The sequence below is a fragment of the Homalodisca vitripennis genome, chromosome 4 (genome assembly GCF_021130785.1).
Source record: "Homalodisca vitripennis isolate AUS2020 chromosome 4, UT_GWSS_2.1, whole genome shotgun sequence".
In the NCBI taxonomy this organism is placed as follows: Eukaryota; Metazoa; Arthropoda; class Insecta; order Hemiptera; family Cicadellidae; genus Homalodisca; species Homalodisca vitripennis.
Window position 1 is genome coordinate 63,326,601 of NC_060210.1, and position 26,942 is coordinate 63,353,542.

A 26,942-nucleotide genomic window follows, 5' to 3' on the forward strand; every position below is an offset into this window, starting at 1 on the left:
TTCACTGAACGATGGCAAATGTCCGGAAAAATCCTGTTTCCTTCAAGAGTTAAGATATGAGGACAGATTTGAATTAATTATAGATAAAAAGTTATTATTAGAAGATGTAAAAATCTCTTACAACTAGGTAAAAAAATTTGAAGAATTTAATAATTTTAATGTCTTCCTATAATGAGGTAATTATTAAACACCAATAAGTTAATAATGTTTTTTTTCTGTACAACTAAGGTTAATATAAACAAGTGAAATATAAAATTATGCTCGGAATAAGTAAGCTACAAACCAATTCCATATTTCGAATGATATGGATAGAAAGATTCAACTGGTCTAATAAGAGTATTGATTAACAATGAATCAAAGGTATAATTTTAAAACTGATAAGCGGGATAAGCTGCACAGAACGTAAACAAAAACTTATATGCTGCAGAGCATCGGAAACGTGTTCCTCTGTTACAAAATATTGGAATAAGGCGGTATTGGATACACAAGCTGGGGTACAAGCTATAATGGTACAGTTCCACCTACAACCACAACAAGCAACGTCTCGCCATATTGTTCCTCCCGACCCATCCCGACTGTACAGATTCCTTTTCTACGTGTCAAAAGAGACGGAGTTACTATTCAAACATATGCAGAGCCGTATTGTGTATGAAAGACATTCTGTACATTTTTATACCAAAAACTGTACAAAACATCCGCTGCATATTTTGAGGCATCATTATTTTTCTATGCGACTCGCTCATACATTTTAAACTACTTTTTTAGACCTAACTTATAAAATACACTGCTAGCAGATCTAAGGTTATTATAAATTATGCGATGCACAATTTTTCGCTTTTTAAAAGACGTTATAAAATTGCAAAGACATACGTTAATCTTTTTTTAGTTATAATATATTTTATGTAATATTAAGAAAGGTTTTTGCAAAATTTAAAATAGATTTTTTTATCTTATAAAATATTTATTAATAAAATCACTGGGAAAAATATAATGTTTAAAGATTATTAATAATTGTTTTAAAGATAATTTGCCTTAAAAAGAAACAATCCTTACAATAAATTAAAGATACATTTATAGTTTTTAATATATATATAATATATATAGTTTTTTAAATATATAATATATATATATATATATATATATATATATCGTTTGCAATTAAAAACCAACTTTTTACAATCAATTATACAGCCGGTTATGCACTGTGATGATGCATAACCTAAAATATTAAGTAATTATATTTTGCTTAGAGAATAATCATTCTATTCTGAGTATTTACACGAAAGAGACAATTAGATTAAAATAACGAGACAGTTTAATAAGTAATTCTATAAATTGTTTCTTAACTAACTTAAAACATACGCTAACTAACTTAAAACATTTTTATGTACCCCTTTTTTCTAACTATTTTATTAATAAGAAATCTACATAAGCTATTATTTATAAAGAGTGTAATGTCTATTCACAGGCTGATATAACCAATATAGGCTAAACGTAAACTAGAATGTTCATCTGCTTGCAAATATAATATAGCGAGAGAGAGATTGGCCACTGTTAGTGAAGCTGTTCAAAGACGTGCGAAAGAGGAGAAGAAACATGGACAAATGTGTCAAGTACAGGACATAGTTGTTGTGCAAGTACAGTGTAACAGTTACCATGCTGTGCCTCGTACTAGACCCACTGAACATTTATTACACAGAAACAAAAGTTACCCCTATTGTGAGAGGAATCAATATTTCCAGTGAATGTCCCTGCATAGTTATTTACTGTTTTATGCTTTACTGGATTACAATTTACAAGTATATTATTGTGAATTTACAATGAAAAACTAAAATTATAAAAACTCATTCTTCACATGCAAACTATTAAAATATATTAAAATCTAATAAAGTCAAGAAATATTTGTTCTTGAAAAAATAAGTATACTTGAATTTAAACGGTTTAAAAAAATTAATTTTATACGTGGATATAAATTTTATTTATGTGGAACATTGTTAAAAGTCATGGATGGAATGATAAGCGAATCATACTTTTTCATAATATCTTACTTTTGATAATGTAATAAGTCAGTGATTATCAATTATAAAATAATATGTAAATAAATTTGTATCATAAATACAATATTGACACAATCAAATATTAATTTTATGAACATTTATTTTGTTTGATACTGAATAATAACTAATACTGTAATGAAATAAATCCCAAGTAAAACATTTCACGCATAAAAGTGTAAAAAACTCTTACCAGACGGAGAACCGGCGCCGTGGCATCTGAGGGGCGCATGGTGGGGTTAGCCCAACGTCTGAGGGTAGAGAGGAAGAAAGCGGGGATGCCGCGAGAAGTTCACTAGCAGATTCCGTTCTCAGAGCGAGTACCCTGGGCACGGTCTTGGAGGACGTCGATGATACAGTGGAGGAGGACGAGGTCTTCCTCAGAGATTCGGCTAGTCCAGAAGTCGATGAATCGCTGGTGTGAGGCGTGTGAGGGGACTGCGGGATCTCACTGACAGACAACTTCGGGATAGAAATACCCGTCTTATGGTTAGGCAGATCTTCTGGATTGCTCGTCGAGAAGGTCTTCGTTATCGCTTTAGGCGTGGAGTACCTCTCACCAGAAAAATCTATGGGATAGCTGTCCGAAGACGTCCGTCTACATCGCGGACTGTTTCTCGTGGGATCAATCAGGTTCGGACTGGAAAACTGCTTCCTCGTGGGACTCTTAGCCGCCTCTTTCAGGTTTGCTAGGGACAAAGCGATCAGCTCGTTGGCGATGTTTGTACCCAACACTCTCGAGGCTTTCTCTAGAGATTCAGACCCTTGAGGTAACATCGGCTGGTAGGTGCTGTTGGGGTCTTTCGCCATCTCGGCGCAAATACTCGCGAACACATCCGAGCTTCTAGTGGTCGAAGATTCTTGCTGGACGTGCTGCTTCCTGAACATTTCCAGCGTCTGGAGGTAAGGTAGAGCCTGTCTCTGATTCTTTCTGTCTCTGGAATTGTGGAAGGAATTCCATCTCCTGATGGGGTCCAGTAAGTGTTGCCTGCTCTTTCGTGGACTACCGCAGGGCGGCGTACTTGTCCCCTCTCTCTTTTTGCTCGCCTCCACCATCTCCTGATGGCGCCGCTCTTCGTCCTGCTGCCTCAACCGCCTCCCCAGCTGTTCGCAGTGCTTACGCATTTCCCTGTCTGGCCTCTGGCTCGCTACGGCCGCCGGGGAGGGCGCCGCGACTCTCTACCGCCGCTCATCGCTCCAGGACATTCGCGCTCTTTCTTAAGCACGCTGGTGACATCTTTATATAAAAAATGTTCACTCACGTACCATCATTCCTATCTGGATTCCAGTTGCACAAACACACAAAAACTACACTTAAAAACTGCTACATTTCTTATTAATTTGAAATCACACAAACACACGTCTGGCTTTTGAAAACGACTGTATAAGAGAATGTACAAGTAAAAGATAGGGCTCTGAATGCATCTATGACATTGAGCTCCCGTGATTATTCAGGTTGGATTGAGTGCAAAACCAGTTTATATAGACATAAATAAATATATCCACACTGATTTATGTAGATATTATATTTAAGTAGGAAATAATACGGAGAAGAACAATACAGTATTACAATTATTATGTTTTAAAAACTACTAACACAAACAGGTTAGTAGTACGTTAATAGTATTTTTCATAGTAAACTATCAAGCCAAAAGGATAAGAAGCGAGCGATATGTTGTCAATCTAGAATGCAGTTTCAGTCACAATCATCACAGTTCCACGATAAATCAAACCAATCTCTACGAAACAAAGCGGTCGGTGTTACAAGCGCTGCTGCTCCGGTTGTATTGAAAACTGCGCCGATTGTTTTCGGATTAGCGCACAATCGCGTCGGTTATCCTACCCACCTTCGTAGCGAGGGTCGAAGGGAGTGTGGAGGGGAGGTGGTCAAACAGTCAATATGGCGGTCATTACTGGTAATTAATGGTACCAACAGAATCCGCGCGGAACGGAGCTGGCTAATGGCCGGGCAAACAGAGGCTGTCGATTGAACTCAGTTCTTCATCCATTACTTAACAACACCGTAGAGAAACGAGACACTGCTGCAGTTAGATAGAATTGAAATTGTATACTTTCAGGTGGAACGTACTATGTTCTACCTTAAAGGTAACTCATAAAATATAGTTTTGTGCAAAATTATCCATTATTACATTCAATTCTTTCTAGGAAAAGTGTTGCTAAAGACATTGCTACAACTAATTCCAATACTATTCCAAGTATTCCTAATATAAAATTTACGCAATAACAAATGCGTACTGGCAAAGGACTAGGTAGATGTCTATGTCCCTGAGATAGTTGCCTTTATATTCTACCTAAATGCTAAATAGTGTGAACCAGTAACACAGCATGTTTGTGACTTGAGCAGTTCCGGTCACTTCAAGTTCCCTTTGTCTGTTGCAACACAGTGTAGCACAGTTTCGAGAAGGACGTGGTATATCGTCCACCGGTTCTTGGCAAGACGGGACAGATGAGCGATAAAGGCTTGCCAATGCTGGCGGTTTATGGGGTCCAGTCATTGTGGGTGGAGGCGAAACGCTTTTCTACATAAACAGAGCCCACGAGTGCCCACGCTCAAGGTTACTTCATTGTACGTGGAATATCACTCGATCCCGGTCTGTTTGTTTTCTGTACATTGTGTAATAGACAGATATATTCAAAGATGGACGGCCATAATCTATACCAGTTTAAGAACAGAATATCCCACAGAAATGTAACATTACACATTCAGGGCTGCTGAGACGGATAAAGTGATTATTTTACAATTGTTACAAAAAGTTTAGGACCGTAAACCCATGCGATCCTAGAAAATTAGAAATGAACTGAAACCAACCTTCTAGGGAAGATGCATGTTCATGTCAAGCATTATAAATTCACAGTATTTAATAGATTGATTAGAAATTTCAATGCTATTGAGGAATACACAGTTTTAAATAAAGTATGACAAATGTAATTTCAGCTGGTTTGTTTCACCATTCATTAAATAGATCATTTTGATTTAGACCAAATTGTTCTTCGCCACTATAATAGTACAGTACACGAGTAAATAATAAAATTACGTGAAATAATTCCAGCAGGCCTAACCAACTTCAACATCGCCGCGACCCTGATATTCTCTTTAAAATAAACTGTTACGTTTTGAATTTGTGTATTTTCAATCCGAAGGGAATCGTTCGGGTTGCGCAATTTATTAATTCACATCACAAAATATGAGATTGAAGGAGTTGGAACGCTGGCTACACAAGTTCACAGAATCTCATTAATAAGCGTGTAATCTCGAGGTCGTCCCAAATTCTCCGTTCCCTTGACTCGGGTTCAGATGTCAGGAGGACCGGGACGGGTGGCTGCTAGAAGCCAGGAGCGGACGGGAGAGGGTAATCAACTAGAGCACTCAAGAGTAGAGAGGAGGGAGAGGCAATTAGTCAGACCAGACAAGCCCGCCATCTGGGCGACCGACCGACACCACATTGCTCCTCCACCCCACCGGTAATCTTAAAATATTTAGGTGAACACGTAAATAGCAGTTAACATAACTCCATCATTATCTAATCAGTAAGATGACACTACAGGATTAGACAGAAACTGTGGAAACGTCCTTGCAACGTTTTATCTTTAACCAGTAAAACTAAACTCTGCATATGTTGACAGGGTATGAAAATGTAGGCTACTTTTTTGTGACTTTTGTAACCTTGAAAGTCCAAAATCGGATATTTGGTGGGTAACCACCATTCTTCTTATAGAAAGCTCCATTATATACACCTCACTTTAAAGGTAAAAGAATATGAATGATGATATCTGGAGGTCTCTATTTCATCCCCTAAGGCACTGGCGCCTGTTTAAAATGTTATTAGGCAAAGACGTAGAAATGTCCTTACTTCTTTTTAACCGCTTTCCCTTTATGGAGAAAATACAGATATATGCTATGTGTTTACATCCTTCCAATTAAACGATGTCGAACTACTGGTTAGGTAGTATCGTATTTTCACAGGATTGAAAACAAAGTTACGCCCCCACCCCTCCACCCCTGCTTCTGCTCTATGTACGCTTCTGTTCTTTCCATTCGGTTGGGTTTCACGAATGTTACTGGTAGAGCCCAAGTTTAACCCCAACCCCTGTACTCCATTTCCAGTCCAAAACCAGCTGGGTTCGCCTGTCCTTTTTTTATTTTATACGTCACTTGTACACAACTGCTTTCTCATTTTCAAAATATTCTATTTTTTCAAAGCTCTCAAGTTTTTTCTCAAATAATTAAAATACCCATAGTATATGTGACTGGTAAGTGTACTTTTATGAAATTTAATTGTTCAAAGATATTTAGGACAGTAAATTGTATACAAAATAAAGAGAATTCTCATTTAATTTGACTTCTTATCATGATACGCTGTGAATAATATGAATTTACTGATCGAAGTGCGAAAAAGAAATCACTTTCATTAGTGTTAGTACCAATACTTATAATCAGACCGCACGATAGAAAATCGGGAAAACAAATGTAGAAGATGGCAATTAACGAGACAAGACCAGTGGCATTAAGGATTTTTATATTCAGGCTCAGAAAGGCTGAGCAGGGACAAGATAGGAGAGCCGGTAAGGTGTTGGTTGATATGTTACTTGACCTCGGGACGGACGAGGTGCGCTCCAGAGCATGTCATGCCAACACTAAACTGTCGCAATGTGAATGGTCTTTTACACCTTAATTGCACAGTCTGAGTACAAAGAAACAATTAATGTAATGTTCAACCCGATAAAAGATTTTAATTCTACGGTTTCACCAATAGATACATCAGTTCTAGGAAATAGTGCAGCTATTCTACCAGTTGTCCGATCTCTCCCATGTCTTTCCCACATTCACATGAGTCCTTGAAAAATCTGCCGTTAATTACTACCAGTCTGGTATAAGTTACTTTATTATTATACACTTGATACCGTTCAAGGTAAATTACAACAAAGGCTGTTGTATTATCTTCGCACACTTGAGTTGTACAGGAAAACGGATCAAATCTTGTGAAAGGAAGTGTTCCTCTAACATAAAATAATAAAAACCGGAGACGTTTCTATTGCCTAACATAGTCAGCTTACGAGAACAGTGAATTAAAGATATTACAAATTATGTAGCTAAACAACCGAATTTAAAAGGGAAGTCAATCATGATCTCAGAAGGATGAATGCGTGACTCTAGTCTTCTATCTTAACATTTGCAACTTGATAAACTTCAAGAAATGTTAATTATAGAATAGCAGATAGAATTTATTCTTGAGAAAATGGTATAACTAACTGGCTGAGCGTTTGCGAAGCCAACCACTTGAGAATATGGAAAGATTTCATTTCTGTCTGTCTGCCTGTTTATCTGCTAGTCTATCCGCGCGATACTCCGAAAACTAAAATTGTGCTTACTTTACTTTACTGTTAACTATGGTGGTAACGACAAATTATCAGAATAAATTTATTTGTAAACTAACACAGTACACTCATAAGAAATTTTAACATGTGACGTATTAACGCATGTAACCTATCTGTACCAACATTATAATAGAGTAAAAAGTCGGTGACAAGATATTAATGCAGTACCCTCTCTATGGTCACAGGAACTTAAATTATCTAAACAATGCTGTGAAACCTAACTTAATAAACAAAAATGTGAATCTATCATGTGGCAAGATATCTCGATAAAGAATTCAGCTGTAGACATTACATTTTGTATAAAACTCAATTTCCACTAGACATAAATGAGTTATATGATGGTGCATGGCCAAGCAGGAAACTTAGCTGAGCGTTATTGAACCCTATCACTTAGTCGGCTGACAACTGCTTCACTTACCCGATTTAAATGGATGTAAACATTTCTTTTCTGGTCATACACTCAATATGTTCTGACCAATCATTTGCCTATTCGTCCGTAGAACATCTCGAGAATAAAATGAACTGAGAACTTAGAATTTTGTTCACAACCTTAGCGAAGCCCATTACGCGACAAGTAGTGTGGGTTACCACGACGTATTACATGTTTTACTACTTACAATACCTCCTCCAATAATTTTAAATTAACAACTAAGTAAACGTTCAAAGTTTGCTATGAAAACAGATTTACGCTATTTAAGTTCTCTGAGCTAAGGAACACTGAGAGCCAGGACAAGGGCAGGAGCCAATGAAAGTTAGGTGTGTATCGAGCGTCCCATGTAGCTGATCTGAGCCAAGGAACACTGAGAGCCAGGACAAGGGCAGGAGCCAATGAAAGTTAGGTGTGTATCGAGCGTCTCATGTAGCTGATCTGAGCTAAGGAACACTGAGAGCCAGGACAAGGGCAGGAGCCAATGAAAGTTAGGTGTGTATCGAGCGTCCCATGTAGCTGATCTGAGCCAAGGAACACTGAGAGCCAGGACAAGGGCAGGAGCCAATGAAAGTTAGGTGTGTATCGAGCGTCCCATGTAGCTGATCCGAGCTAAGGAACACTGAGAGCCAGGACAAGGGCAGGAGCCAATGAAAGTTAGGTGTGTATCGAGCGTCCCATGTAGCTGATCCGAGCTAAGGAACACTGAGAGCCAGGACAAGGGCAGGAGCCAATGAAAGTTAGGTGTGTATCGAGCGTCTCATGTAGCTGATCCGAGCTAAGGAACACTGAGAGCCAGGACAAGGGCAGGAGCCAATGAAAGTTAGGTGTGTATCGAGCGTCTCATGTAGCTGATCCGAGCTAAGGAACACTGAGAGCCAGGACAAGGGCAGGAGCCAATGAAAGTTAGGTGTGTATCGAGCGTCCCATGTAGCTGATCCGAGCTAAGGAACACTGAGAGCCAGGACAAGGGCAGGAGCCAATGAAAGTTAGGTGTGTATCGAGCGTCTCATGTAGCTGATCCGAGCTAAGGAACACTGAGAGCCAGGACAAGGGCAGGAGCCAATGAAAGTTAGGTGTGTATCGAGCGTCTCATGTAGCTGATCCGAGCTAAGGAACACTGAGAGCCAGGACAAGGGCAGGAGCCAATGAAAGTTAGGTGTGTATCGAGCGTCTCATGTAGCTGATCCGAGCTAAGGAACACTGAGAGCCAGGACAAGGGCAGGAGCCAATGAAAGTTAGGTGTGTATCGAGCGTCTCATGTAGCTGATCCGAGCTAAGGAACACTGAGAGCCAGGACAAGGGCAGGAGCCAATGAAAGTTAGGTGTGTATCGAGCGTCCCATGTAGCTGATCCGAGCCAAGTATTCCAATATCAGAGGCCGTTCGGATTCCAGCCCAAGCGCTTCCCTTGCTCACCAACACAAGCGCGAATCTTGCTCGCACTTACCACAGATTTATTTTATTTCAACAGATCTTATAGCGTAGTTGTCACTGAGTGTGTCTCGGGTGAGGATCTTGTGCATGGAGACTAGAACGTTTTGTTTCAATGTAATAACTTTTCTCCATAAGTATTATCCTAATGTTCGAGCCACTATCGCGAAATGTGCTAGGAACATTTAACTTAATAAATTATAACAAACTGATGACGTTGGATTTCATGTCCCAAACTATGACTGGGTGATTTAAAACCATGGATGGTCAATATTCTGCAATACGTTTCCTCTTAATACGAACAGATTATTTTGAATTTTATTATTCCATCACATCTATCCTGGCGGGTTTGCACTGACCAGGGAAATTTGATAATGCCTCTTTACAAAAACACAACCATGAAATCGATAGACTAAAAAGACTTCTCTTAGCTTTAAACGACATTGACTTTCTAACGACGGATTATTTGGATTTACGCCACCAGCTTTTATCTTATAATTGGTCCGATCTGCTTGTCCCCCTTCCCGCGCGTAGTTTGTGAACCTTTTATCTCAAGAGTTATTTGTCTTTAAGGGATAGTATATTCTTAAGAATTTAGATAATCTAATTAATTGGTTTCCACCAATTCGATCACTTTGGTTTAACAGAAATGTTCTTCGCATGGAAAATGAAGGTAGTATGTGTAGAAATATCGGAAATAAATCGACCTATAAGTCTAAGCCTACTAATTGTTGGATTTATAAGTTTAGAGTTGTTCATGGAATACAAATTTTAATAATAGTTCATAGTTATTATATAGAAGTTATTGTAAATAGATAACATTCTATTCTTACAAAAACCTGTTACTAATAACTAGGAAATAACATGAAAGTTTTTAATCAACAATACAGTTTTGAAATGGGACACCCGATGTAATTAGATGAAAATTAGATAGAAGACTACCAATATAGAGCGTATCACTTATTAAGTCAAGTATTCGTTCTACATGCGCGAGCATTAATTTTGTATACTCTACGCCAAAACTTCTTTTTTTGCCTCTTTTGTGTTTCCTCCTATGTGATTATAACTTTAAAACAAAATCGCATTGTTTAATATTTTTCCATGTTCTGCTAATGCATCACAGTCGGAATAAACACGTTATCGTATGTGATCCACGATAATTTCAACACTCTTCAACTATTTCCTCACTGCTTGTGTTGTACAGGCCATACACAAGGAACCCTGGTCGCAACGTTATACACAGGGGCGTGTAACAATTCCTAGGCAATAAATCACATACGGGGTCGCGTTCACATGATATCGACCCGCAGACCGGCCACTGGCCACGCATTAACCACACTTTTCCAACGTGCCAACGGTCCCGGAACCGGATTCATTTCAGGAGCTTTGGACTAGTTAAATTTTTACCCGAAGCGTTTACAGGGGGGACAGATTGCGAAATTGCATTTCTCTCCTACGTTAGTTATACTGAACTACTGTTACAAGGCTTTAAGTGGAGTGGCTTACTTTACAAAGTGGTTTTATCTATAAAATATAACATTATAATTCGTTCTGGCTAGATTAATTACAAAAATTATGTACGTGGCTTTTAGTTTTAAATCTCAATCTCGGCCAAAATCATTTAACCTGTCTTACACAAATTTTAGTCTTTGCATGATCATGTCTTTTATTAAAACTGTGCTACAATAAAACAATATTTGGTCCAAAATAATAGTGATTAAAAAAATTAAACCAAAATTATTACAAAGAGTACGTTTTATCTAGTACTCTCTACGGCAAATAAAACATTATAATAACAATATAAAAACACTGGCCATTATTACGAACGCAACAAAAATCTGTGTAATAGTCCAACTTAATTATCAATATTGTGTACCAATAGGGACATGAGAAATTCTGCATAGTTGAGGGCACTATTCTCTTTGATCAGACAGCCTCTGGAATACTGCAGAGTTATTGGATCCCTTCTGCAAAGGACCGTATGGGGGCTATGCAAAGAAGGTTCTTGCGACTCTTGGGTGTGCGTGCTGGGTTTTCTTGCCTTGATGTATTTTTTCAACATTTGGTCTCAGAACTCCACCTACTAACTCTCACATTGTGCAGAAATATTACTGACGTACTAGTCCCCTACACACAGGCTACCCGATCTAATGGCCAAGATAGGTCACAAAACTCCTCACCTAACAAGATCGCAAGGCGTCTCTTCAATTGGCGTTTCTATGCGACATAACGTCGCCCTATTGAGAGGATTCTAACATTTGTCGACACTATAGTAGAAGAGATGTACGACTATGCTGTCGGTCTCTACTTCTTGCGATGCAAGGCTGCGTAAAAGCTGAAGTTAGCTAAATATAGAATAAGAAATTACTTATTATTGTTGTTACTATTTATTAATTACACTAACTGCATTTTAGGTATAACGCCCAGAGCCCATGAGCACCGCCCGTTTCAAAGTGTACATATGGGCTACTATATGAAGCGGCTTGTGGAAACGATAATTAATTGTCCAACAAAACCCCCAAATAACCTGAAACAATCGAGGAACAGAAATTCATCTTATAAATACCGCGGCTAGTTTATTGGCAAGCTTTTTTACACAAATTGGCGACAGTCGAAACGTAAAGAAGATCACAATTCCGTTATTTATGGACCTGGAGAAAAAACTATTTTGCAATCCATTTACATTTTTTTAAACTTTTAATCCTAAAACATTTGTTTGTATCCCTGACAGTTTTTAGGATGACATGTAAATTCCATACGAATTTTTCGTCAATCAAGAACTCGCGCAAGAAATTATGAAGCGAAACCCAACTCGGTACAAAACCTGATCTTAAAAATACCTTAGCTAAGTTTATTGGCCAGCTTAGTACACTATTCCCTTTCAATATAGCGGCCGTTCATACTTTCCTGTATTTCTCAAATAAAAAATAAATTATTATTCAATCTGTCTACTACTTGTTCCGATTGAGCCGAAAGAACTATTCATCACATGCTCATTTCTATTTTTTCTTATATATTTATAGAATTTTTGTTATTGAAGTTTATATACTATTCATATAAACATTTTTAGAATTGCTTGCAATGTTAATAATGCAAAAATTATAAATGTTTAATTTTGTTTAAATGGCATGTACCTTTAAAACAGTACATAACAAAAAACACATAACTACTTGATTTTAAATATCATATAACTTAATCAATATATTTAGAACACACAAACCAATACTTATAACTCTTATTTTTGTGATGTGTCTGACGAAGATAGCCTTGCTATCGAAAGGCTTCACAAAAATAAAAGTTATAAGTATTGGTTTGTGTGTTCTAAATATAGTTATTAAGTTAATAGTAGCCAATACAAGCTCCATCTTCAACATGATTTAGATTACTTCTATAAAAACCCACAATTTTGTAATTCCTCATCGGATTTCATTGAGTTTTAATATTTTAGTCACGTGAGGTTATGTTTATTTTTCGTAAATATAAATCACCGAAAACAAATGAACTGTGTTTTCACAGAAAATATAAGGTGTTTTCAAAATATACACAATAAACAAACAAACTATTTAGACAACGTAAAACTATTGCTTTGATCTTTCATAAGTCTGTATGCTAATAACTGTTTTAAATGGAACCAGAAATCATCGGCTTAGTAAGTTTTATCCGGTATAGTTGCCAATAAGCTCCGCAAATGGAACGTAGCCGGCCGGTACACAACCGCACAATACAGTAATTCCGGCCTGAATAGCCGCATTAACTAATGGTACTATGTAAAATCCCCCCCTCCGGACTTCCTCTCCCCTTAATTAACCAATTACGGTCTCTGTTGGATTTCCACCCTCTTTCCATTATACACCGAGCCTTAAAGAAGCCTTCCGTATACTTATATTTCTCCCGAATTGCGTAATTATTCTTCCGTCTCATTCAGAGCGATTTTCTGGCACAATGTCTTTTCTCTTTGTCTCAACATTTATTCTGCTAAGTAGATGCTCTGGATACTATCCCAAAACACAATGGAGATAGAATGGCTTCCACTAACAGTGGAATTTATAAAATAACGAAGGTGGCCTTATAAGATCACGTGCTCAACTACCACAAGCTCTGTATGGTAAGGACTTCACTTTGCAAAGTAAAGGTAAGTATTGACTTCGTTCAAGATATCTATTAAGGAGTGGTTATAAATTATGTAAATTGTAATCATTATTTTAATATTATTATATACTGCACTTAATTGATTACTAATTATGTAACGATTAGGCGATATGTTCCATGTTTTCATTTCGGCAATCAGAATTAGAATTATATTGATTCAACGATAGAATTCAATTATATAACTCAAGTCGTATACCATTGATCTAACCAGTAATATATTAAGCTAATATTTTGTTACATCATTGCCCAGTTTGATCATTGAAAAGTGAATTTGTGGGAAAATGATGTAATTATGGAGTACAATATCGGTTTACTATACTTCTGCATGATTACCATTTAGTTAAAAATACTTTTCCCAACGCGAGTGGCGCTGTGCCTTAGAGTATCTGTATGAGGAGGGTGGGTGAACAATTACCAACGTAAACCTTCCTAGATCATGATGCGCTTTGTCCTGTAGGACTCTGGATGACGATCACAGGACTTTGGATCACAAGTCTCAGAACACATCAGCGGTAACTAACTACTGGTTGACCCACTTTCCACCCATTTTCCATAAAATCAACCAAAAGTACTCTTTTCATCCCAAAAAACGTTTAATTCGTGCGCGGATATCGTTTAAACTTTTTAGTTTGGTTGAAATGTAATAGCTCCACTGCAGATCTCAATTACAATTAACGATCTCAAAAACAACTTACATAAAAATTAATATTTAAAATTAATTTTTCATTTTAAAATATTCCATCAATTTCTCTGTTTACCACACGTGAGAAAGAGTGCACTGCCCCGTGAACTATAGCCACATTTATTGTATGTGCAAAGGGTTAACCTACTGAATTATACACTAATCCAAGAACAATTATGGGGCTATAAACATCATACCAGATTGGAATTTTTTCCTGGCCAGAATCACTAGAACGACGGTAATTTTATCGTGTGCTAAAATGATCCTACCAGCTTGAAACTTTAAGAGATTCAAACCACCTCCAACAGACTCATTGTGATCTAAAATATCCACTATTACTCATTGTGATCTAAAATATCTAAAACGTGATTAACGGGTTTCTATATTCTTTTCAAATGTAAGATGTAATCATACTTAGAGCACACATCGAAATCTTGAGCAATACCGAACAACACTTTGAAATTTTATTTTTGTTTCAACTGTACTCGTTGAGAAACAACACTGATAAAAAATTTATTCTAGTATATAAACGACAACCAAGTAGAATTTTTAATTGTATAGGAGTTGAGTGCTTATGAACTCGTCCAAGGCTAAAGTACTAAAGGCTAAAGTAAAGACCACAGTTATCAGTATGCTATGTTTAATATCGACTAAGTATAGGTTGAACTGAAAAGATAATATGAATGTGAAGGACATTACTGTATATGACACTAACTGAAACACGGGTCGTCCCCTCTCGGGAACACTTACATTGCTATGCGTTACCGTATACTTCTCAATACGGTATGTTGCTGAGAACTGTGATAAATTCATGACTCATGAGACACATTTTAATTAATTTTGAATATAAGAGTCATGTTAGACGACAATATGCAAAAAGTTATTGGAGCATACTAACTTTTTAGACATCTATCCATAGTTAAGTTTACTTTGTCATAAATATATTAGAGGTTCAATTATGTTTTCTTACCATCACGAGAAATTACAAAACTGACGATTGCTTACACGATATGAACAGTTGGGGAAACAATCTGCTATATCCAAGCTAAACCCATAAAAACACGTTATAAATGCAAATTACAAAAATGAATATTGACAAGATTACTTAATGACAACTCGTACTTCTACACAATTAAACATCTCCTTCGGACTCAGCTAACGAACCACTTACTTTATGACAATGACTAGAATAAACATTGTGAAAAAGAATAAAATAAGCGAGCAAAATTTCTGGGTGGTGTTTGTGACTAGGGCTTGTAATGAGATTTGACACAGTGAGATTTCTGCCCCCTCCCCCCAGACTCACTGGACACCCAACCCCTTCCACGCCGTTTGGAGACAGAACGATAATTAGAGCCAATTAAGAATCCCCATTGATTGCGCTGGCCCAGGCTGTCACTCCTAGCAGAATCACAGTTGATTTATTTTCTTGCAGCCTCGCGTCGTTTGTTTTTTCCAGCTTTATAACTTTTTATCCTCTCCGTTTCAGTTTTGCTCATTGGATTTTATTTGGTAAGTACAGCTACATTGGGTAATTATAAGTAAATACATGATGAGTTAAATACTTTTAACCAACGACCTGCTTAGTAGAATCGATTAAACCTTTCTAACTAAGTAATCAAATAAAGTTATTTTAATATTTTACTGATTCGTTGTACGTCCTAACCTTTCAGGGTCATTGGCATTTATGACTGAGATAAGGGTTAATTTAGATTTCAAAGCAAGCATGTAATCACAGGTTTACAAAAATTTACGAATATCGTGTCATATTTTGGATTTTTATCAACCAAATTAATTCTACTTGTACTTGATCAAAATTCAATCTTCATACATTTTGAAAGAGGATTTGGATGGAAATCTGGTTTTGTATCATATTAAAATTTAATGGGCTTAAAGTGTGAACATTAAACACGTTCAATAAAGTTTTTGAGAAGGACATTTGTACAAAATTAACGAAAATCTGTTTAAAAGTAAAATCACATGTTTCAATCACATCTACAATTTCATAACATTTTGACCAATTCTATGGTTTCTCTATCCGGGAACACGCACACGTACAGACATATTTTTTTCATGGAACCTATTTATTCGACTTAGGTTATATTAAAAATGGTTTTACTCTCTAGGAAATCTCTAAAAAGAATATCTCAGGAAAAATGTATTTTTCTCGTATACTCGAGAAACATATAACATTGTAATAATCTACAACACACATTTAAATGTGAATCAGAAGGTACAGAACGGTACTTTGGTGAGGAGAGTAATGGACGCTCCTGAGAACTAACTCTTAGAGCTGTCTCCACCAATAAAGAGAAGTTCCAGGCTCTCTTCCAAACGCGTCACGGACTTTCTCCCCGAAGTCGCCCCTCGCCAATCTCATAATGGATCCTGCGCCGCGCGCAGAGTCGTTTATACGGCGCTGAGAGAATATACGTCCCTGAACTCGTCTTAAAACTTGTTCCTTCCACTGTGAAAGTTCGCAAACGAAATTATTTTCATAAAATCTTTGTACAGAGGAAGCTGGGTTTTGTTTGTGTGTGACCCACCTCTACGTCAAAGGGCAAAGGGCTTGACTTATTAGAATAGTACTTCAGACTAAAGACAAAATTAGCTTCTTCCAACGACGGCGATAGTTATATAAACATTGTTGCAAGACCAAAAGGGAAAATCAAATACCGATATTATGTTTTCTAAAAAGAATGCTATAAATTCAATATATCAGTATTAAATTATGTACAATATGTACCGCGCGTATAGAATTACCTGCAATACAATGCGACAATAATTCCTGCCGTTTGTTTTAAATCAGCCACTTATACATTGATGAGGAAAATAATTTGTTATTTTTCTGTTATAGTTACAGTCTACAAATTTTGTTCTTCAGCACTTACTTTTACATTCAATCGTAAATTATAATTTGTATAAACTAAAACAATATTAAAATGATACACATTCACAATACTAGTCAGTGTGAGACTCGCAGAGTGACGACGCCCAGTACGATACAGTTAAAAGGGCCGCAACTCGTGCCCACTATAATGTGACAATGAAGCGAACTAACATGTGCGGTTATATGACGTCATGACAATACGACAGCGACTGACATGTTAAAGTGAAAACCAAAGTTACAAGGGGGTATATTGTCCGCACAATACAGCCATATGTATATGCGGGCAAAGTTTTATCTTATTTGGGCAATGGCACAGAAAAAGCATCACACTCTTAACTACGTTACGTCGGAACAGTATCTTGGAAGTATTGTTAATATATTATAAGTATTAATAATATCCCGGTTTACATAAAGGTATCACAAAATCAAAGTAAGTATAGCAAACCTTTTCTGCCACACGCAGAAAAGGCATCACACTTTAACTACGTTAGATCGAAACAGTATTATGGAAGTATTGGTAATATGTTGTAAGTATTAATAATATCCCGGTTTACATAAAGGTATCACAAAATCAAAGTAAGTATAGCAAACCTTTTCTGACACACGCAGAAAAGGCATCACACTTTAACTACGTTAGATCGAAACAGTATTATGGAAGTATTGGTAATATGTTGTAAGTATTAATAATATCCCGGTTTACATAAAGGTATGACAAAATCAAAGTAAGTATAGCAAACCTTTTCTGACACACGCAGAAAAGGCATCACACTTTAACTACGTTAGATCGAAACAGTATTATGGAAGTATTGGTAATATGTTGTAAGTATTAATAATATCCCGGTTTACATAAAGGTATGACAGTAACATTGTAAATGTTGCAAACTTTGCCACGACTTGGTAAACCTGAAACCAACAAAACGTAACAACCGTAATGTACAGATTAAAACTTTTAACAAGTTGAGTATAAATTTAGTATTCGTAGGAATAAAACTATACTACTACTGTAATTAGAAAACTTTATCAAATTTACCAAAGTGCACGTGCTAGAAAAAGAACCAATCTGACATTGTACGAAAGTTCATAATTCAATTTACTGTACCAATAAACCACGAGTACAGAACAAATTAAAACGACACTGCATTGAGTCCAAACTGCAGTGACAATGCAGCGCTTGTTTTCTATAATCGAGTAAGGAGCATTATCCTGCCAAGACAATACGGCAGCGCTCCGCTCCACACAGCAATGCCATTGTCCCTCTTTTTCTCGCCTTCATAATGGCTTTGTATCATAAGCCATTGTGCTGTTTGAATTTCGCGCTGCATTGTGTCTGAGGCTCAATCAATAATTAATCATCGGACAAATACAATTACACCGTAGATCACATGGGTGATCGACTTAACTCTTAACTGGGTGAAACTTACTGACTCTCAGTAAGAGATTGCTACGGGGGCGCGAGAGTACACATTGTTCGCGAACCACCAAAATATTCATTCAACTTTTCTACATTCTAACTCTTTTAATCCCTACGTATATGTTTTGGGCTATGAACTTGCATATTTCATCTTATAGTCTTCATCGCCTCCAGGGGACAAATATACATTCGTAGGTAAGGTCGACGCAAACTTCATTCTAAAATTCAATTCAAATTGCCTTGTAACGCAAAGGATAGAAACTTTTTCGTTAATATTTAAGATTAACTGTTTAGGATGAATGAATAGGAAATACGTAAGAGATGAAAAATACCTCGGAATTGATTTTAACATTATTATATAGTAAACATTATTAAAGAGCATATTGGCTATCACTTGTATTGCTTTAAATATAGTTTGAAAACACGTCTAGTAATGTGGCAAGTCTAGTCTAGAACTGCCAATTGCTTGTTCTTTTTCTTCTTCGTCAAATATTAACATAACACTTTCTAAATCATAACTAACGCAAGTAACCTAATACACATGCGAGTACAGTGATCGTTTACTTGCTGGATATGAGTGATCATTTTTATATCTTTCATTGGTTTTTTCAGTCCATTTTAATTTATTAATATACAGCATCAAGATGAACTGAAAAAGTTTCATTTACTTATATGAGGACGACGACGCATTATGTCTCATAAATATATTTACTTTAAGTTAAAAAATATTATAACAACACAACAAAGATGGTTTAACGTAAAATGAAATGGAGAGAACCCTTAGACTTTGTATTTACTAATTTATTACAGCAAAACAATCATTACAAAAATGAACGATTTGTCGCTAATGACCTTATCGAATAAACCAACATTAAAATCATTCACATTGGCAGTAATGGGTGTAGCCAGTAGTGGGAGTATAGTGATGAGACATCGCAGGTCAGCTGGATACTAATGGCCCCGTAACCCACCAGCGAGGTATATGAATTCCCTGACATATGCAGTAATGAGTGTAGCCAGTGGTGGGAGTATGGTGATGAGACATCGCAGGTCAGCTGGATACTAATGGCCCCGTAACCCACCAGCGAGGTATATGAATTCCCTGACATATGCAGTAATGAGTGTAGCCAGTGGTGGGAGTATGGTGATGAGACATCGCAGGTCAGCTGGATACTAATGGCCCCGTAACCCACCAGCGAGGTATGAATTCCCTGACATATGCAGTAATGAGTGTAGCCAGTGGTGGGAGTATGGTGATGAGACATCGCAGGTCAGCTGGATACTAATGGCCCGTAACCCACCAGCGAGGTATAAATTCCCTGACATATGCAGTAATGAGTGTAGCCAGTAGTGGGAGTATGGTGATGAGACATCGCAGGTCAGCTGGATACTAATGGCCCCGTAACCCACCAGCGAGGTATGAATTCCCTGACATATGCAGTAATGAGTGTAGCCAGTGGTGGGAGTATGGTGATGAGACATCCCAGGTCAGCTGGATACTAATGGCCCCGTAACCCACCAGTGAACTATGAATTTCCTGACACATGCAGTAATGAGTTCAGTGAGTGCTTGGGGTTGAGCGGTGAGGGATGATATGCAGGTCAGCAGGATACTAATGACCCTTCTGAAGTTGTCAACTGAATCTTTAAATTGTACTCTGTGACTTACAGAGTAAATGCTTTTAAAACATTTAACTATTATTTAAATCTTTTCATAAATCCTTAACTGAAAATATAACACATTTGAAATGTTTTACAAACAAGTTTAGTGTACATTACTATGAAAGGATTTCGTTGCACCAACTTTGGGAAAATTATCGTTTCTCCAAAGAGTAAACCAACAAGGAATTCCCTTCAGCAACCAACTACAAACTCTTCAAAGCGCGTTCCAAACTTACAAACATCAATAAATTCTTTTCGTTTTCTGCAAAAAAGTACTGCTCTCACTAGTGCAAACTTTATTGCGAGAATCCATACACCTAGGTGTGTTGGGGTTCATATAAATGAGCGTCTTTTTTAATGTCTTAGCTAATTGTAAACAACTTTCAAATCAAGAGCTCTATTGTAAATCAAGTATATTAAAAGAATAAATAGATAGTAATAGTCAGATTATGTTTCTGCTAAGCAATTATAGCAAAACACATATTACTTGGATTTATTATCTCTTTATATAAAAAGCAAAGTCCGAACTCACTCATTTATCAATAATTATTCTTCAACTTCCCGATATCTCAGAGAAAGTTGAAATTTGGTACACGTAAGCCTGAATGACCCACGCAAAAAAAAACTAAAGCACGTTCATAAAAAGCAAACATCCATAGCGGCTGAAATGGGGTTGTAACCAAGACCGCACTAGATATATACACGGTAAGACCGCACTAGATATACCTGTACACACGGTAATATCGCACTAGATACATACACGGTAATACCGCAATAGATATACACACGGTAAGACCGCACTAGATATATATACACGGTAATACCGCACTAGAAATGTACTTGGTAAGAAGGCACTAGATATGCGAGTAAACATGGTAAGAAGGCACTTGATATACTAGTTCGCATATTTTTCCTAAACGTGATTTCCTAAACGAATGAAAGTATTAATTTTCTGTTTTTCCAAAAAGGTGGTAAAATCCAGGTTTTATGTCTTATGCATGTGAATGTCTAACCCAAAGTTCCCGCTATAGCTGTGTAGTCGCGGCAGTGGTAGGCTACCCTCCCAGCACGTATTGCGCCGCTCATACTCGTAACTAACCAGGATAATAACCTGACCATAAATTGCGGACCAATTTGGCACCATACCCCGGCAGTCGGGCCCCGCCCGCCGCGCCGTCACCGTCCGCCAAGGTCCCCCGCTCGCCTTGAGATTCGACCGCAAAATGTACTTCTGAGTTGGCATCTCTACTTTAGAGGAGCCTGCAAAAAATATCACAGAGCATTTACGAACACTGTAATTTCTTCCTGAATTTACATAAATGTCCTATATTTGGCAGTGATAATATTAGCTAATTACGTGGAAACTCACAAATAACCAACGCAATTAGAGGTTATGGGAGGGGGAGGGTTAGTAAGAGGAAAGTATTGCACAGAGTAATGTAAATTACCAGTAGTTATCATCTACATCGCAGTAATTTCAAAGGGTTTGCAAGTGTATGAGCACTTCTGGTTCGAGTGAATTATATTTCGAGGAAATATGTCAAAAGGTGTATATTTGTGACAATTGTGCTTTCTTCAGGCAGTATTATTTTGTGTTACATCGTTGATTTTGCCTAATTTTCGATCAAGAAAATATGAAAACATGCATAGGTCTAAGAAGCCTACTCGTGGGTGTAAAACTAAAATGTGTTTAATAAAAGTCTTTAAATGTATAGTAAAGGTTAGATAGTAAGTTTGTTTTTGACATCTGCATTACAGTACCGTACTAACCAAGCACACTGTATATATAGTGTATTTTTACTAAACATTTTAATTATCTTATCTGGATATTTTCTTACTCTGTGCTCAACAATGGTTCCAGAAAACGCTTGAATAAGAAGTGTTTTTACTATCAAGCTTATTGTATGCTTTCAAGATTATAAATTATAAATGTAAACAAATCGAAAATAGAAGCTAAATTATCAAAACATATGTTTATGTTAACACTTTACAGCGTTCATTACATTTAACAGTTTCGTTCAATTAATAACATTTGTTTACTGTAATGCCAATTTAGAGACCAAAAAGGGTTTTTTGCTACTTTAGAGACCATTGGGACGTAGCCCGGAGGAATTTTCAAAAAATAAATAGGCCTATTTGTTAACCAGGGACCCTAAGAATGTCTATGTACAAGTGTTTCAGTACAATCAGTCCAGTAGTTTTTACGTGATTGAGTAACGAGAAAGATTTCAACTGTACACTTGAATTTTGCACGCAACTTCATTTCAACATAAGCAAGAATGGGTCTGTGCATTACAACTCTTGTAAATGGGTTTATAGGAATATGTGTATCGATTGAAAAAGAAACTATTAAATACTTAATTTAATCAAATACCAGTAAAGGGAGTGAGGTAAATCGAAACGGAAGCAGTAAATCTAGGGGGCAATAATTATGTGACGGTGGGATGGAGGGGGGGGGGGCTGATACACGGCCAGCAGCCGGGCTCCAATTAATATGTAAATGTACAGCGGAGGTGGCGGAGAGATGAAGTATAAATATAATAGTCTTCCGGGGCTAGACCGCGGCACAGGAATTACCTTAGGACCCCTGCACCCCCCACCACACCCCCCAACAGTTACCTTGTGCTACGTTACTAATTAATTGGGAGCTGCAGGGTGCGGCCAACAGCACACGGTTGAGTTGTCAACGTTTTATGTGATTGGACCGTGCACTATATAAGTTATATTAATCCAACACAATAACACAGAAAGCGATTATATTGTGCTGCCCACCTCTGATAATCAAACACACAATTCAAAACTACATATATGCATTAGTTTTAAATTCCAATCAATATTTATCAATTTACAATGGGAACCTCGAATTATTGCGTATAGTATATTTATAACTTTTAAATTCTTTTACTATATTGACATCAATTAGCTAGTCACAGTTTAATACCAGAATGCATAATTGTTAACTTCTAGTGTTTTATCCATTATGTAGGAAACAATGATAAGGAACTGAAACTATGTAGAAACTAAATTATTGTTAACATTTTAAACAACAACTCAAATATGTAAAATGAAACGTTATATAGGTATTATTGTAAAACGTTATAAAATATAAATGATAATTAAGTACGTTTCTAGAGGCACAAATCATGTATGGAAACCAATTAAATACTGTTTGTAGAAACTTATAGGAATTATCTGAAGAATTCAATATATAACCGAAATTTGACAGATTAGTTTTTTTTTAATCTCGCTGCACGGAGATTAAGTAGTTCCTTAAGAACCATGTTAAACTTTAAACACTCTTTAAGCGCCGTACACATATTCCCTTGTTAAATACTCCACCCCTGAATATTACTATTCTGTGAAAGTCATACACGTTTTTCATATACACATTGATTAATTCACTCCACAAACAAATCACCATTCGGGCGAAAATAAACTGCATACAAGTAGACTAATACCACGAGTATGAGCTGAATCCTAGCGGACTACAAATATTTTAACATCACGAGTAAAGCTTTAGAAATCTGTTAAAGCTTCTTAAACGGAAGGTTGAGCGCACATCCCTGGGCGAGGGACTGTATCATCAAGAGCCCCCCCCCCCCCACAACCATATCCACTCCCATCACTCGTCGCCGATCCTGAGAGGGCTTAAGAGAGCAATATCGTTTGTGAGCACGGATTAGCGCTAGTGTGAGACACCGCCAGTGGCTGGCTGAACTTATCAATGTATGTGCGGGGAAGATATTAAATTCGGGGTCTGATCAATAAAAAACATTTAACTGTTCCTCTCGCATATCCGGGAAACTTGGTTTGAGAGTGCTTTCAAAATATCATATTCGTAATCTCTCCCAAATCTCCAATCCTTGCTTCAGTAATTTGTATTTTCAAATTCAAGAATATTCAATTTTTCAATCAGCTGTACTAGCATCCCGATTCTTAATATAATAATATGCCAATATACAAGAACTAAACAAAGTATATTTAACCACTATTTCAACTTGGCATTCCAAATTCAAACTAAAACCAAGTAACAACATTAGAAAACATCCAGTGAATGGGCTGAAGGATTAAAAAAGGGACGTATACAGTTTTTCACATGCGATAATTTCACAGAAAATCTATAAACGTAAAAAACTTTACAGAGCAGAGTCAATTTTGAAAAAAGATCATTTTAAAAAAATTTCTAAAGCAAACCGAAAGCAATATGGGGCGTCTTAAATTAAAATACGAAAATTAAAAAACTTAAAAATTAAAAATAAAAAGCAATATACATAGATCAATAATTACACAGGATAAGAAGTAATAGAATATTTGAATAGGTATTTCATTGATGTAGGCTAAAACAAATCCCTAAATTTAAATACAACCGTAGCCACGGTCCCAAATATACCTTATGTCATGGACACCATGTTTCTCTCTGACGTCACAGTCGCGGAGATCGAGACCGTGGTAAGGCGACTGAAGAGCAAAATAGCCGCGGGTGTTAACGACATTCCCTGGTTAATAATTAAAAAAATGTTTTCTTACGATCAGCTACATTTTTGTTGACATTTTTAATGTTTGCTTTAGTTCTAGTATTTTTCCTTAAGCTTTCAAAATTAACAAATTTACCAACCTTCAAAAATAGAAACCTACATGTACCTGAACATTTCAGACCGATCGCACTACTTCCATCCTTTTTTAATACAATTAAGTCCATTCTGTCAAAAAGACGTCACGTTTTTTTAGTACAATAACATATTATCTGGAAAACAATTCAGATTTCGAAAATAAAAATAAACTATCTCTGCAATTTCTGGATTTATCAATGATGTAATTACACTTCTTGACAATGAATAAAATACGTGAGGTATATCCTGTGCTCTTAGCAAGGCATTCGACACAGCAAAGCACGACATTCTCCTTAAACAATTAAAGAAGCAAGGTATACACAGCCTTATTTAACTCTTCTGCAGTCATTCTTATCAAATAGACAACAATTGGCCAGGTTATCAACAATGTTCCGGTTCATTCTTCTATCAATTACATAACGTCGGGTTCCATTCTTGGGCCGATGTTATTTTTAATAAATGTTAATGATCTCCCGAATATTTCTCATAACATAGTCATGTTCGCAGACGATTGCAACTTGCTTATTTCATATAAATCCGAAACTTCTGTGGCCTTAAGAAACCGAGAATCGTTTATATTATGGTTTCATACCAACTGTCTAAGGTTAAATGCAAAGAAAAATTAAAGTGGTTAAGTTTCAATTAAAGGATAATCACAAAAATTAACTTCATAGTCAAATTGAACTCGACGATAATATAATTGAGCAGATTCCTTCATCCAAATTCCTAACAAGCTTACATGGCACAATTCATGCTGATATGCAAGAAGCTTCGGTTGATGTACTTCGGATTCAGCCGTCTCACCGAGGTTTGCAGTCTAAGAAATCCTCCGTGCCATTCACTTTACCCACGTAGAATCCATCTTGAGGTATGGGGTATTGTTCTGGGTATGCTCAAGTGTCGGAAACTTTGAAAGAATTTTTTTTCTACAGGAAAGGTGTGTTCCTTTTCTCGCTGGGCACAGTCCTGTAGACCGTCGTTTGGGAGGATTGGTAGCCTGTACTGACTATTGCAGGCCTTGTGGGGTATGAAGCCTGTATGTATGTCAAAGGTAATGTGGCTGATTTTCCTACGAACGAATCATTTCATCAATACAATACAAGAGAGCGAGAAATTCTGCCAAACACTCCACCAGTAGGTACGAGAGGAGCCCGTATCACTGCCACGACATATCCGTGAGATACAAACGGTTAATAAACTGTGCTTACTCGATTGACGAATTATTATTATTATTTTATATTACAAACTGACATGATGTGTAAGTTTAGTTATTAAGTATAATACACACGTTTGTTGCATCTTACTGTATTATGTATATGCATTGCGCTGACGCGTTCAAAATGCTGTATATAGTTAAACGAATAAAAATTTAATTGAACTGAATAAATCAATTAGTAAAGCTGCGATAACCTGTCTCGCGCTCAGCTGTTAGATAGGACCTATTATTACAAAGCAAACTCAACTAGCTGTTAGATTGTGGAAGTGCTGATTACCGAATTGGCACGAAGACTGATGTTGGACTGTGTTAGTGCAAGGTGTTCTTGCTTTGACCGATGACTTTCACTATTTATATTTTATTCGAAACCTTACATGTTTTAGCGAAAAGACGGAAAGGACACTATTAATAATAAAACTTTTGTGTTAAAATTAAGCATATGTCAAATAAATTACAAGCAACTTCGTTTTTAAAATCTTGAAATAATGTTGTAGATAGTTCCGTCATTCTGAAATGGTAACCTGATAGAATTTCGGTGATTTTATATCGTTACAAAAAAGTAACATAAAACGTTTTTCAAACATACGTTACATTATAGATACAAATTTCATATATCTAATTACAATTATCTATCTAATATTTATTCATAAAAATTAGCAAAGTACTATCAATTTTTATATGTCTATATGATGTGCGTTATTTATGTGTTTAGTTCAATTCTTTTTAGTTTCCTACTTCTTGAAGGAACTATATTCTTTCAATCATCTTGTCTCTTACGGAGTGTTTTATTTGAATAAATCAAACACAAACATCTTGGCTTTGCTTTCCCAAACAAGCAGAGAATTCATTCAAATTAAACATAATAATAAAATCACAGATAGGACAGCGTATTAACTAAGTACGGTTGATTCAAAAGAAAAACTTAGTTTTGTTGTAAATTACTATAAAATACTTCCGTCAAAATATTACAAGTTCATTTTTGTAAGCAATACGTTATCATTATTCATATGTA

At 36.6% G+C, this 26,942-nt stretch overlaps 1 protein-coding gene across 4 annotated transcripts in view; it reads right to left on the bottom strand.

Annotated features, from left to right (window-relative positions):
- LOC124359397 (rap guanine nucleotide exchange factor 2) overlaps positions 1 to 26,942 on the bottom strand; it is a 483,874-nt gene that overhangs the window by 143,916 nt on the left and 313,016 nt on the right. For 2 of the 4 annotated variants that reach the window (XM_046812104.1, XM_046812103.1), the window contains exon 2: positions 2,248 to 3,332. The exons of the other annotated variants lie outside the window; for them this stretch is intronic. In XM_046812104.1, coding sequence (XP_046668060.1) covers positions 2,248 to 3,179 — 932 coding nt within the window. In that variant the 5' untranslated portion in view covers positions 3,180 to 3,332. The remainder of the gene's footprint in view (positions 1 to 2,247; positions 3,333 to 26,942) is intronic. 4 annotated transcript variants of the gene reach the window in all.